Source organism: Medicago sativa, chromosome 2, assembly GCF_051527215.1.
Source record: "Medicago sativa cultivar Bolivia chromosome 2, Bolivia_mono, whole genome shotgun sequence".
Lineage (NCBI taxonomy): Eukaryota > Viridiplantae > Streptophyta > Magnoliopsida > Fabales > Fabaceae > Medicago > Medicago sativa.
This window is the reverse complement of record NC_140750.1, coordinates 24,025,945-24,040,845: the sequence shown is the minus strand read 5'-3', so window position 1 is coordinate 24,040,845 and position 14,901 is coordinate 24,025,945. Positions and strand designations below refer to the sequence as shown.

Here is a 14,901-nt window from a genome sequence, read left to right as displayed (position 1 = left end):
AGTTGTACCCACTTGGGAAAATACAGCAGTCCACACCACAAAAACTATAAACATTACATCAAGTGCATGCATGAAATCAAACACTAAATATATACTGTAGTACCTCTCCTCTCTCCGTCTATTTTAACACGATTAAATATATATTTGTCTCAATTATGTAATGCATGTGTCTTCATTTTGCTTTTGTAACAAAAACAACGATTTTTTCAATTTTTTACATTTTCTTTTTGTCATTTTTACATATATCAATATAAGTTTTGAGTATAGTTAATATGTTCATTATGTATATAGATATTTCTAAAATATCTTTTTGAATATAGGTGTGCCCAACTCCAACTTTTAATCTCCATTATGATTCTAGAATTGCACTCAAGATTTTTAATATTTCTTTGGAATAGGTGGATATAATTTGAGTCCATCTTTGCTCCATTTAAGTTTCCTCGTATAATTTAGGATGCTGGAAGGCTAAAAGAACTATTGAAGTTCAATTGATCTTGAATGAACTTACCAGTTACCAAGACTTCACTGTCCCGCAAGCTGCTTCATTCTTTTTTTTTTTGGTTACAAAGCTAAGGAACAAGCTGCTTCATTCATGTCAGTATTGCTGGATGAAATTTATAAATATTTTGGGACGTGGAAAGAACATAGGACGGATATAATGTACGAAAATGGATTATGGATAACATCTTTATCGAGTATCTCAATTCTTTCGATTTCCATCATTTTCAATTTACGTAATTTATTTAACTAATTTCTTGATTTCCATCATTTTCAATTTACGTAATTTATTTACTTAACTAAATAATAATTTCTGATCTGACACAATCAAATGGATAGCTAGCATGCACCACTAAAAAGTGGTGCATTGGTGGAGTAATTGCAGACAATATCCATCTATCTATCCCACAGAGTTGTCTCATTAACCAACATGTCAAACTTCCAACCTTCTCACCCTTTGCCGCTACCAATCCATAATCCATTTTCACAATGACACTAACATCCCTTTACTTTGACACGGTTAACTTCCTGTTAAGCAGATAATAGAAAAAACTTTTTTTTTTTTTTTGAATTCAGAAAGGAACTTAGCAAAGCTCGTGAGATCATAATTCTTATTGGATGTCTACAAAGCTTCTATACGTACTTTTGCTGTGAATTTTATCTGCTATTCCTACTCTCACGATATGGCATTGACTCCTGATTTTTTTGCTGCTAGAGCCGGTGGCACTACCGACAACAATGAAATTACTCTTTAGGTGTTTGCTCACTGCTAGCAGACACTGAACTGACAAAAATACATCCAACAACTATTAACGGAGGACTTTTAAAAACCGATCTACAGAATGTCAAACGACACCACACCTAAAGTGCATTGGCTACAACTGACAAACCTAACTGTATTATTTAACATATCCAATTTTTTTCTATGATGCTTCACTTATTTTGGAATTCCTCCACTTGCTTATCGTGAACTGTTATATTCTTAGGTGTGGAATTTGGGAGAAATCAGTTTTGTTTTGCCATTCCTTAATATTCGACAACAAAATGTCATGACTAAATTACAATAAAAAACAAAAATCTAAAGAACTGAGTGTATGAGTGCTGGAGTTAACAGAAAACAAGTGAGTTAACAGAAAATTTGCTTTGTTAAACAAAAGGGAGGCCCTTGTCAGTTTCTTAAAAAATTAAGGGAGGTTACTGTTCAGTTAAAAAGAGGGAATGTTGGTGCTGTCTACGAGAAGCTTGGGGGAGCTGAGTGTAGTTTACCCTTTAATCTAATTCCACTTTATTATCTTTTTGTTACAAGAATACTTTTTGTTCAACAAGTTATCTTTACGGGTATCTGACACATATGGAACAATACGGAAATTTGGTCGATAGAAGTCTACTTCAACTGTTATCTCTCAAAAGTATAACAAATAATACGGTAAATGACACTAAGTTAATCCAATCACACCAACAAGTTAGATCTGAAACAGAAATTCACAAAAAAATAATAAGGCGTAAGAACCCTTCAAAGCTCTCAATAAGGGTAGATGAACAGCAGATACAAAGACTGCTGATCAGATACACATCAAAACTGAGTTACCATCTCAAGAATCTTGCATTTCTCTTATACCTGAAAATCAATAGAGCAAAGAAATAAACAACTTACTCAACTTGGATTTGACACAAATTGCAGTGTAAAAACTTGGTGTGATCAAAATGATATTCCCTATTGACTGTGTCACTTCCCTTCCCTTCCCTTCCCTCCCCTTCAAACAATTCTAGCCACTCTTTTAAAAATGCTTCAAATGAATTAACACCACCGTGTAATATTATTAATAATAACAAACAAACATCATCAAGTTAATATTAATTAATACATAATAAGTAGGAACATGCTATTGTTCTTTGTTTGTACATTCATGTTCGTCTTTGAAAATGATACAATACATCAAAAAAAATCATTGTGCCACCATTTTATGCTGCAGACATACTATATATCTTAATTTTAGGTTTATTGTTCAATAATCAGAAAGATATTCCCAAAAAACCCAAGCATTGCTTCATTTTAGGTGTATCGTTCAATGATCAGAAAGATATTCCAAAAACACAGAGCATTGTATTATGATTTTGGGGTATCCATTTACCAAGTTGATACAAATTAATTAGAAAGATTTTTTTAAAACCAGACTTCCAAAAATCCCAGTTTTGCAATTGGTTCAAAACCAGTTTGTCGAAAACAAACCAGTTCTGGAGGAGGTAATCTGGATAAGTTTTGAAATTCAATCCATAAATCTGGTTTTAATGGGTTTTGGTTGATTTTAATTCATCAAGAACCTAACCTGCCCACACTTTCCTAGCAAAGTACGTACCATGCAGTCATGTAGATTAAACATGTTTATTGACTTGAAGCAAAACAAACCTGTAAATGATTTAATTGGGACACGACATCTTGAGGTTTCATGGCAGGGAAGAGAAGAACCTCCTGTAACCAAAAGGACAGAAAATTATAAGATATTTCCAAAAAAAATGAACATGCAGATTGATAGAGACGGAGAGAAAAGAGAACAAACCTTGATATTTTGTGAATCAGTCAATAACATAGTCAACCGATCAATACCCAAACCCCAACCAGCAGTTGGTGGCAAACCATACTCCAAAGCTGTGCAAAATGTTTCGTCCAAGGCCATTGCTTCGTCGTCACCTGATTGCCGATCCTGAGATGCAAAACAAACAAAAAAAAAAAATTACTATTATTATTTCATAGAAAATATGGCCAACAGCTTGAGGATAGGTAATTTAACATATCGAAGCAGGTATCATATCTTATTACCTTGAGTTGATCAGCAAATCTTTGCCGTTGTACCACAGGGTCATTCAATTCAGTGTACGCATTAGCAAGCTGAAAAATAACAAAAACAGTGATCAGGATTCAGATGCGTGAATTCATAATTTTTAAAGAATAATCACTTAAAGCCATGATATTACCTCATGTTTGTTGATAAACAATTCAAAACGTTCAGTCAGGCCTGGTTTTGATCTGTGCCACTTTGCCAAAGGACTCATTATCTCTGGGTGGTTTATGATGAATGTAGGATTGACACATGTTTCCTCCAAAAAGTGCCCCACAAGCTGCAATATAACAAGAACAACAATTAAATGCATTTTCTCCACGCTACACGGGGTTTGCTACTTTCATGAATCACAGAATGCAAAAATTTCTTGCCATGAATGATATCTTTTTTTTGGTAGTGTGCCATGAATGATATCTAAAGATGGACCATTCAGCTCCAAATCTACTCTTAAAATTTTATTTGGTTTTCCTCTAATTTTTAAATCATAAATCTAACTTGATTAATACATAAAAGTAAACATTAAAAACTAAAGTTATGGGCAAAAAAAAAAAAAAAATCAATCATATCAAAGGTATAAACACTTGAAGAAAGCAATCATGTAGTCTTACAGATAGATACATGAAGGAACCCAGATACAGGAAAGAAGTACAGCAACTAGAAGTGCACACATTTTAACTGAATTACCACTTATATTTAGTGGCAAAAGAGCAAGTGCTACACATAAAATTCATTAACAGGAAAAGAAGTACAAAAGAGTAGTAGACAAGACTTGCTTAAGCTTGACTAAACCGGCTGCCCTTTATTCTCATAGAAATTTTTGTTACATAACATTGACTAATTAGTATCAGCAGAGCTCTTAACTGGAAAACAAAGTTACATACTGCAATACTAGTTGTTCATTTACAAAGACAAATGTTTACGGTTTTGTCCTCCTCTCATCGATAACTATTTCATTCTACCAAACATAACACAGAAAACTAACGCTGAAATCTTCTCCTGGTCTAATATGTTAATTATCTTAACCATATACCTAAAACTCTAGAATATGAATAACATAGAAAATGACATTGATAAACAGCCCAAAAAAATTGTGCTATTGTAACAAGGAAAAAAATTTATAATCAAGTTTTACATAAAAGGGTAACTAATAAAAAAAAGTTACATTATACCCAAAAAAAAGCCAGGAGAAAATGAAAATGATACCTTATCCAACAAACGCGCAGTTGTTTCAGGAGGGGGACATTTGATTTCGTACTTCAAGCAGGCATCCTTTAGATATTGATTAGCTTCAGCGCTCGTCAAGTCTTTGGGAATACTGAGGCCTGCCATCTCCTCTAGTCCTTCAATCATGTCAATCCTTCTGTAATAATAAACAATCCAAATCAATATTTCAAAATGATGATAGAATGTTAATGACCATCAGTGACAAATGATGCACACAACACACCTGAATGGTGGAGTAAAGTCGATTTCAATAGGGTCCTTGTCAAGACCATCTGCATGATACTTGATTTTATAGCTGCCCTTTGTAAGTTCATACACCATACCTATTCAATGGTTTCAACACGAAATTAAAATTAATGACTTGATATTACAATAAAAATACATGAAAGAGAAATAACGTGACAATTAAAGACCTAGAAAATGCTCACCGCTCAACATGTCCTCTGTTATCTTCATTAAGTCATTGTAGTCCTGGTAAGCCATGTAGAACTCACAGGTAGTAAATTCAGGATTATGAGTTAAATCTATGCCCTCATTCCTAAATTGTTTTCCAATTTCATAAACACGGTTCAGACCACCGACAACCAACTTCTTGAGAAAGAGTTCTGGAGCAATTCTCATGAATAATCTCATGTTAAGATCATTATGATGAGTTACAAATGGCCGAGCAGCAGCTCCACCAGCAATCATGTTCATCATAGGTGTTTCAACCTGAGTGGTGGAAAAGTAGGTGAATGAATGGAAGGAAAGAAATCACAGGGATCCAACATAAGGATTCTCAAGGTACAGAACAAACCTCCAAGAAATCAAGCTTTTCCAGAAAACTCCTAACATAAGAAATGATTTTAGACCTAGTCCTGAATATTTCTCGAACCTCTGTATTAAGCATCAAATCCAAATGGCGTAACCGGTATCTAGTTTCCTATAAGAAAAGATAATTGAGTCAAAAAATAATAAGAGAAGATAATCTATTGAATAAATCAAATTATTATCAGTACCTAAAATGAAATGTACATTTTTAAAGAAAGAAAACAATTGATAATGCAAAAGATAACTTTTTGTTCAGCATCCACAGAGAAAGGTTTATCAAAACATGTATATTATACATAGCAGAATAATGCTGGAGACAGTTCCACCTTATCTTTCAATACACGAAAAATGAACATAAAAATAAAGATGCAAGCTTCAGAATTGCAATACAGGCCCATGCTAAAGTCATTTGATATCAATTCGCACTTACTTAACAGTATGATTCACTTTAGCCTCGAGTTTAAATATATTAGTTTCATTTTGAGTTGAAATTAATTTGCAAAAAGATTGTATGAGCACTGCAAGCCTATGTAATAATTTTTCATTTTGGCAATGCAGTTAGAAAGCTGCAAGCAAATAAATGATTCAAAGAAATCAATTTAATCAATCCTTCACTAAGTACCTGACAAGTTGCAGCTACCTAAATTCACAAAACTATAGCATAAAATATAAATAAATTAAATTAAATATATAACAAAAGCCAGGTAGCGCACTGACTATAAAGAATCCAAGGTAAATAAATGCACATAAGGACATCAAGTACCAACTATAAATTTGAAAAAGAAAAACACAATGCACACAAGAAAAAGTGAATGATAACAAATAAATATATATCTCAATTCATTCCCTAATCTAAATGCTATCCACCATAGGGGGAAGGTAAATTGCAATCCAACATTTAATAAGATAGTATCTTCCTCATTATAACCCTCTAAGATAGTATATGGCAGACTTAAAGCAGTGAAAGCATCTATCAGACTGCAATTCATGCTATAATACCTGGTCTTTCAGAGTGTATGCTTCGGGATTCCTGGTCTTTCCTGGTACCCATGCATTATCAGCGGCAGCAGCAGCAGCAGATTTTTGCCTAGGCATCATATGCAGACAATGAGACAGCACCACAAAAGTTTTGGGGAAAATACTAAGCTCCCCCTTCCTGCTTTTGCCTGGGCAATTAAACAAGGAAAACCTTTAAAATGATATTATAATTCAGAATGTAATGCTATAGAATAGAATACATCCAAGTATACATCAAATAGAAAAATATTGGCCCAATTAGTAGGATTTAAATAAATGTAACTGCAACTAATATGCCCTCCAAATTTTGAAACTAAGTAACACTTTGAAGTGATATGTCTGCTTAAAATAGTTTGCAGTTGTCTCATGAATGGTAACGAGGCATGTTCCCAGTCTGAAAATAGAATAGTTTAATACTATGCAAACTATCCTGATAGGACTTCACTTAATTTGCTCCTATTTCCAAAGAGTTAATACATTTCTAAAATAAAAAAATATTATTGTCCTTATTTATTGTTATGTCAAAGAATTACAGACTTCATATGGAAGAAAGACAAAGTTAAACAAAATAATAAGAGTCCTGGAAGTATATAGCACCACAAACCTGGAAACCCTGTGATGCCAACAATATCACCACGCTTCACATTAGAATGGACTTTGTCAAACCCAGCCTCATTTAAGTCTGATTTACTGCATAAGAGATACATTAGTTGTTTCTGTCCTGCTAAATTATACATGAAAGAATTAAAAAAAAAAAATGTATTCTCTAAAATAAGAAGAAAAAAATACATTCAAGAAAAAACTAAAATGCCAAAACATCTTGAAAATTTGGAAAAAGCCAAACAAATACTTCTAGGTTAGTCAAACACCAAGGTAACAGGAGTCAAATCTCAAAATAACGCTGTTATTTGACATTACAATCAATAAGACCCATCTTAAAATAAGAACTTGTTTGTTTCTGCATATTCTTGATGAAAATATATTTTATAAGGGATTTGTTTCAAGCTTAATGAAAATATATTTTATAAGGTATCTGTTTCAAGAAATCCTTAATATGTAAAAAAAAATTGGGGAAAAACTGTTTGAACTTTTCTCATAAACATACATGTAATTGTGAAAAAATTCTTGAAAAAAAGCCACATCATAAAATCACCTTTTTAAGCTTAAATTTTGGGCTTTTTCAAAAAGCAAACACATAGCAACGAAGGTCTAATAACTTAATACAATACAATATTTTATATCGGCATCATCTCTACATATGTAAAATTGAAGGAAACAACAATGGGTACCTCGCATCGGCCATAACCTGAACCTTGAAACCATCATCATGAAGGTCATAAAAGACGAGCTTTGCACCAGAGGAACGTTTGTGCATGATTTTGCCTGAAATACAGAAAACATATTAGAAACAACAAATATATCAACACGAGCAACCACTAAATTCAAAAACAAAAACATCAACAAATAAACTCATGATTACCAGTCAAAGATACAGAGACATCGTCACGATGTTGCCCGTCACTTAAACCTTCATATTCCTTGATATATTGTCTAATAGTAATAGTGGCAGAGAATTTGTGTGGATATGGGTTTCTCCCTTCTTCCTTTTCAGTTGCAAGATACTTAAGCCTGTTCTCCAAGTATTGCTGCAGTTAAACAACCCAAGTAACAAAAAACAGTTCATCAAACATTATATAGAAGAAATAACATGTTGGAAACATTGCGGTGAAAAAAGGGGAGTCACACCGTTGGATCCATATCTTCCTCATCAGCAGCTGCAGGTTTGTTCTCTTTGGCACTTCTCATTTCAGCAGCCTAAAAAAGTATTGACGTTATATATAAAACATAAATTTTCAGGAATTGAAATCAATAAGGAAAGAATAAAATCACAAAATTATATCAAAACATGCAGAAACTAAATATATAAATTTAACCATTGATCAATTGTTTACATCACAAAAACCAACCACCAAGCCTATTGTAAAAAAAGAAAAAAAAAAACTTATCCAGCTAAGTGGGACCAAACGACACCATAACGTCCAATCAGATTCAGATATCATATCTCTACCCAACTCGTTAATCTCTACATTTTCTCTTATAGTTTTTCTAGGTCTTCCTCTGCCTCTAGTAATTCACTACCCCATCTGATCTACTCTCCTTACTAGATTTACAAATCTTTTCTAGGATAGGTCCTAACAATTGTTTACATTACATATGTAAAATAAAATAAAAATTGTCAGAAAAACATCAATATTCAAATAACAAAAATCACAGAGTTCTACTAAAAAATTTATAAACCGAAATTTAAAAAATTAAATACATAAATTTCCCCGCAAATCAAAGGTTAGATTATCAATTGTTTAGTTACATATAAAATAAAATAAATTTTCAGAAATTGAAACCAAAATGCAAAGAATAAAATCACACAGAAGTTAAATTTAACAAAACAATGAATAAATTTAAGCACGAATCGAAGGTTTCGATAAATGGATAAGAGAATTACCTTTCTGGCTTTTTCCTCGTCCTTTCTCCTCTTTTCTTCTTCTCTGTCCTTTTTCTTTTGTTCACGCTTCAGTGCACTGTAAACAAATTAACAATAAAAGTTTAAAACAAAAAAAAAAAGGAGAAATTCAACGATGGTGGTGATGGTGAAATCGATTTAGCGATGAGAAAGAGATTCGGGGGAGTTACTTTTTGCTTATGGTTTCGCCCGCGGCGGGAGCGGTGACCGGAGGATCGGAAGGAGGTTGTTCCATTGGAAGAGAGAGGGTTGCAGGGAAGATTTGGATGAGAGTGAGAGAGAGATTAGGGTTTTAGAAAACCGGCGGCGTTTTGTATTGGATGGAGTAATTGGAGTAACTGATTATTATGTTACAGTATTTTACTGTGTATGTATTTATATTAGTCCGAGTAATTATATATCAATTTTCAAAATTACCAATACGATTAAGGGTAAAAGGACGAATTAAATCAGATAAAAAAAAGTCATAACTGAATATAAATTTTATTAATTGAATCCAACAAATAAAAAAGGTTTATCTTAACACCATAATCAAAAACATTAGAACACGAATACATACCCTAGAGAGATCACGAGGAGAGGATGGAAATTTTGTCTTGAAACTTTGACCCTTGTTTTGATTTATAGCAAGTTATTACTTAGGGTTTAAGAGAAGAAAATTGGGCTTTTTGCATTGATCCAGCCTGGAAAACAAGCAACTGCCAGATAACTTGGAAAATCTATTTATAATCAATAGGAATTCTTGCGAATTTAATTGATGCTTAATTAATTGAGTTTGTGATCAAACAAGTTATTGAATTGTGGAACCAAATATTTTTAGCATCAATGATAGACCCAAACAAAATCGGACAAACCAGTGGATTGGTTGTTTTACCAAGTCGTTAATTTTGTCAAATTGATCACGAAAACAAAACTCCCCAATTTACTTTTTGTTTGTGGTTCTAATTTGGTATTGTTTTATCGGATGTCTCTAAGAAACGACCAAGGTTCAACCACCTTGTACTACTTTTTGTAAATTATTTTGACCGCGAACGACATTGATCACCTAACCTAACAATGTTGCAAGTTAAGATTATTATGTGAATGCACCCTTAACATGAAGGCTGGATGTGAAACACCCCCAGTGCCTACCAGTTTGCCAGAAAACTATGCGAAGCTATAACTCTTTACATCTTACATCGGGAAGTTTTATGAAGCTATAGTTCCCATCTCAGAGTTGTAGCTTTTTAAATCTTGCAAACATCTATCTTTACCAAGTTTCCTTAACCACACGTTTTTACTTAAATCTCTAATTCCTTTTTACATGCTTTATTTACTTATGCTTTTTACTACTTCAGTGTTTTAATACCTTGTCCTTGTTATTTGTCTTTTTTTATCTTAAATAATTAAACTCAGTATCTGAAAGTACTTAGAACTTATCCTCGACGATCGTCATGGGATCGATACTCTACTTACTCTTTGTTACTTGTTGCGACAGTGTATACTTGCACTTTGTATGCATTGGAGAATATGCAACTATTTTTTCGAGCATGAAGTTTTTTGCGCCTGTGTCAAAGATTGTTAAGTGGTTTATTCTAAGTTATTTTCACATTTCTTTGTTTATTTTAGTTAAGATCCTTTTTGGTCAATTTTTTTTCCAGTTATATTATGTTTTGTTTGTTGTTTTTAGTATAACATAGTCGTAAGGTGAAAAAAAAAATTTGCGTCGAGTCAAGGATAATTGTTATTTTAACTCTTTGAAAGCATGACCTTTTCAGCCACAAATTGTTATTAAGATTTCTATGGGGATGAGCATACAATAGGTCACAATGAAACAAATTTCATTTCCATGAAAACACAAAAATGTTAGTTATAGCATGAGAAATTTTATCAATGGGTTTATTAGTGAAAATCTAAACCAAAAGAACCATATTGAGAAATTAGTTGAACAAGAGGAAACGAGTATAGAGTTGGTAGAAAGCTTAACAATTTCACGAAGAAATCAGAAAAGTCTAGCTTGTCTATCAACAAAAGTATTGAGGCATGTCAAGTAAAAACATATAGTCCCATCTCAATGCAATCACAGATCACCTGAAAAGAGAAGATAACTCTGTGGAAAAAGTGGTTGAACAACATAGTAGAGAGTTAGACACTAAACAATGTCTTGATGAAAGAGTGGAAAAAAAGATACCGTAGTCTTATATGTAGTTCTGGAAGTAGAAGCAAAAGTAGTAGTAGAAGTAGAAGTAGATAGTGTTGTTGAAAAGCCAAAGGAGAAGGATAAAACAATTCATGTAGTTGTTAAGACTCAGCCCTTTGGTGTTTCAAGAAAAATATCCTCCCCAAACTGAATTGTTTAAACTTTAAGATATGGAGAAATCATGTTCCAATGGTTCTGTTATAGGGCACGGGAACACTTGATACCATATCTAAAGTATATGGGATTTCTACCGAAAGGAAAGAAGAGAAATGATGATATATTTTTTTTGTCATATTATCCACCCTAACTTAGATAGATGTTGATTTGTCAAGCTAATGACAATAAAGCAGCACTTAAAGGAGGCAACTCTCAATAAAGGGAGTGTTCTTCCAATTTAAAAATTTTAATTTTTTTCTTTCATTTAAATGAATAAAGATACATAAAGATGCAACTCTCATTTGGAAGCTATAACTTCTATCTCAAAGTTGTAGCTTTTTAAACCTTGCAAACCTCTATCTTTACCAAGTTTCCTTAACCACACTTTTTCACTGGAATCACTAATTCCTTTTTACATGTTTTATATACTTATGCATTTTACTACTTTAGTATCTTAAAACATTGTCTTTGCTAATTATCTTTTGGGATCTTAAATATTAATTAAACTTAGTATTTGAAAGTACTTATAATTTATCCACAACAATTTTCGTGGGATCGATACTCTACTGACTCTTTAATACTTGTTGTGACAGTATATACTTGCATTTTGTATGCATTCGAGAATAGGTAATTATTTTTCGAGCATCACATATATACATGAGTTTTATTTTTTGAAACACAAAGTCGAAGCTTTTGAAACATTTCAAAACTTTTACAAACTTGTTCAAAATGAAAATAATTCTAACATCATCTTTGTAAGAAGCAACCATGGAGGATAATTTGAAAACTTATCATTCAAAACTATCTTTGATGAAAAAGGGATCTCACATTATTTTTCATCTGCAAGAACTCCACAACAAAACAGAGTTGTTGAAAGAAAAAATAGAACTTTGCAAGAAATGATAAGAACAATATTTTTAGGTTGAAGAGATAGTTCCTTGTGGTGGCAGATGATTACTAGCATTCGCCGTGGTGCCGGGGTGTCGGAGGGGAGTTGGTTCGAAGACAATGTGCGTAGGGTGGTAGGTGGGGGGAGGCACCACATTTTTTTGGTCAGATAATTGGGTGGGGGATGTGCTTTACGGGTGCAATTTCCTCGCCTTTTTGACTTGGCGGTTGATAAATGGGTGACGGTGCAGCAGATGGAAAGTAGAGGGTGGACCGAAGGGGGAGGTGCATGGGAGTGGCGGAGGCGTCTCTTGGCGTGGGAGGAGGAGACGGTGTCCAAATGTGCATTTTTGTTGCATAATGTTGTTTTGCAGGACCATATTCTTGACAGGTGGCAGTGGATGCTTGACCCTATTAATGGGTACTCCGTTAAGGGTACTTACACTTATCTCACGACGCCAAATGTTCCGTCCGAGCGTGGCCGGTTTGATGATTTATGGAAGAAACAAGTTCCGCTTAAGGTCTCTGTTTTTGTTTGGCGACTGCTTCGCAATCAAATCCCAACTGAAAACAACCTTATTCGTAGACGTATCATTCCTTCCGACGACACTTCTTGCATTGTTGGATGTGGTTCTTCCGAGACCACGGATCATCTCCTATTTCATTGTGATCATTTCGGATTGGTGTGGCACCATATCTACCAGTGGCTAGGCATCTCATTCATAGTTCCGGCGTCGATTAACGATCATCTTCATCAGTTTTGTCATTTGGCAGGGCTACCGCGGGTTACTCACTCTTTTTTGACGGTAATATGGATGGCTATTGTATGGGTTATTTGGAAGGAAAGGAACAACATGCTTTTTAACCAGAAGACTGAAGACTGACACCTTGGATCATTTAGTAGATAATGTTAAATTTATGTCTTTTTCTTGGCTTAAAGCAAATAAGCCTACTTACGCCTTTAGTTATCATGATTGGTGGCTGCACCCTTTACCTTGTATGGGTGTGTTATTGTAGATTGGTTCCTTTTTGTCTTTCTTCCGGAGTGCTAATTCATGGAACCTGACTCATAACTGTATTTTTTGGTGGGTGGTTCTCTTTTGCACACCTTGGGCGAGATGAATCACTTTTCGTGATCTATAATATTCCATTTTGGCTTGTTCAAAAAAAATATTCTTGGGTTGAAGCCAAAAACATATATTGTTATTGTTGTGAAAGTGACTCAAAATTGGAGTTTGGAGGCCACAATTGATGTTTGGTGAAAGTACAAATCGGTGGCCGATTTTGGCTGCCTTTTGGGAGGCTTCCTGTTCTGGAAAAATCGGTGGCCGATTTTGCGTGCTGTTATTTTTCAGAAACGTATTTTTGGGCCAGATTTGTTACAATTTTATGGGAGTTTCTTTTACTATAAATATAGGCATTGTATCAGTGTAAACCTTGAGATAGAGGGGGCTAAAACAAGGGTTTAGAAAGGCAACAACAAAACTAGGGTTTGTATAGAGTTTGTCTCTTTGGAACAAACACTAGGGTTTGAGGGTTGATTCACCTTGGGAAACACTATTAGGATTGAGTCTCTTGGTTACGGGAAGAGGCTGGGTTTTGGGTAGAATTAGGCGGGATACTTATTCTTCTAACCCATTGAAATCTCTTTGTAACGTTACTCATCATATAGTGGAACGGAGGGCTGCTCTCTCCCCCAGACTAGGTCAATTTGGACCGAACTGGATCAACAAATTCTTTTGTGTTCTCTCTTTCCTTTTCTCTCGCTGTTGTTTTCTACTTTTGGCTTGTGATTATAACTGTTCCATACACTTTGATTTTGGTTGCTTAATTATCCCTTGCTCCACACATCAAGTTGTTATTGGTGTGAGTTTTTCATCGAATCCGCAACAGTTATTTTAAAAGTCGTGTTTCAATTAGAAAAATTCTAAACAATACTCCATGTGAACTCTGGATAAATAGAAAGTCTAATATCTCATATTTCCACATTTTTGGTTCATATCACTCATATCTCCTTCACCGTCAAAGACGTTCTATTGAGTTTCTACCAAAAATTTTATTTTCTTTACCAGCACAAGGAAATAAAATCTTTCCCTAAAAAAGAAAAAGAGCATGTAAATAAAAGTGTCCCTTAAAATAATAAATAAAAACTTTCCTTTCAATTTTTTTGGCAAAATTATACTTATCGTCTTAAGTAAATTTTAGATTTAGATAACGACTTTGTCATTTATTTATATTTTCCTTTTGATATATGTGCATATATGAATTTTTAAGCATAATTTTTTTTTCCTTTTCTCTCTGTGAGCCATTACTAAAACCTTAGTTTCTTCTCCTTCATCCACCAAAGAGGGGTGGTTTAGGGTCAATTTTTGACCCAAACTTCACCCCTCTAACTCGTTTTTCTTTTTCTCTTTTATTAAAATAAGTGACTTTTATATCTATTTCATTTTTTATCTTGTGATTTCGTCGTCTTAATGCGACGTTGGTTTGTTCGTCGTATTTGTGCGGCGTTGTTTGTTTTTCTGATTTCGTCTACTTTTAGTTGCTTTTAAGATGTGCAAATTTGCACTTGCACATGATAGACAAAACCATTTTATAAAAGCAAGAAGTGAAAAGGAGTAATGAAGAAAGTATCTATAGTAAAAACAGCACGGGTGATGACCGATGAGATTAAGATTATGATAGTTTCAATACGAGTCACTCCTTTCACCTTGGAATGGATCATCTTTATCTTCCTTGCACAAATTCTCATTCCTTCCTGCATAAAA

The 14,901-nt window shown here is 33.8% G+C and overlaps 1 protein-coding gene across 2 annotated transcripts; it reads right to left on the bottom strand.

The window, feature by feature from the left end:
* Nucleotides 1–1,866: 1,866 nt before the first annotated feature.
* Nucleotides 1,867–9,228, bottom strand: LOC146945691 (lysine--tRNA ligase, cytoplasmic-like). Of its 2 annotated transcripts, XM_085743997.1 has the most exons (16): nt 9,081–9,228; nt 8,893–8,968; nt 8,136–8,204; nt 7,870–8,035; nt 7,679–7,772; nt 6,994–7,079; nt 6,372–6,538; nt 5,359–5,484; nt 4,991–5,273; nt 4,786–4,885; nt 4,542–4,698; nt 3,472–3,615; nt 3,317–3,385; nt 3,057–3,200; nt 2,906–2,968; nt 1,867–2,116 (listed from the first exon to the last, which is right to left on the bottom strand). In XM_085743997.1, the coding sequence occupies exons 1-16, from the start codon at nt 9,143–9,145 to the stop codon at nt 2,111–2,113; spliced, it is 1,815 nt and encodes a 604-aa protein (XP_085600123.1). In that variant the 5' UTR covers nt 9,146–9,228; the 3' UTR covers nt 1,867–2,110. The 2 variants fall into 2 exon arrangements, with proteins under 2 accessions (XP_085600123.1, XP_085600122.1); XM_085743996.1 differs by lacking the exon at nt 1,867–2,116 and having other exon boundaries at nt 2,867–2,968.
* Between the last annotated feature and the right edge of the window lie 5,673 nt (nt 9,229–14,901).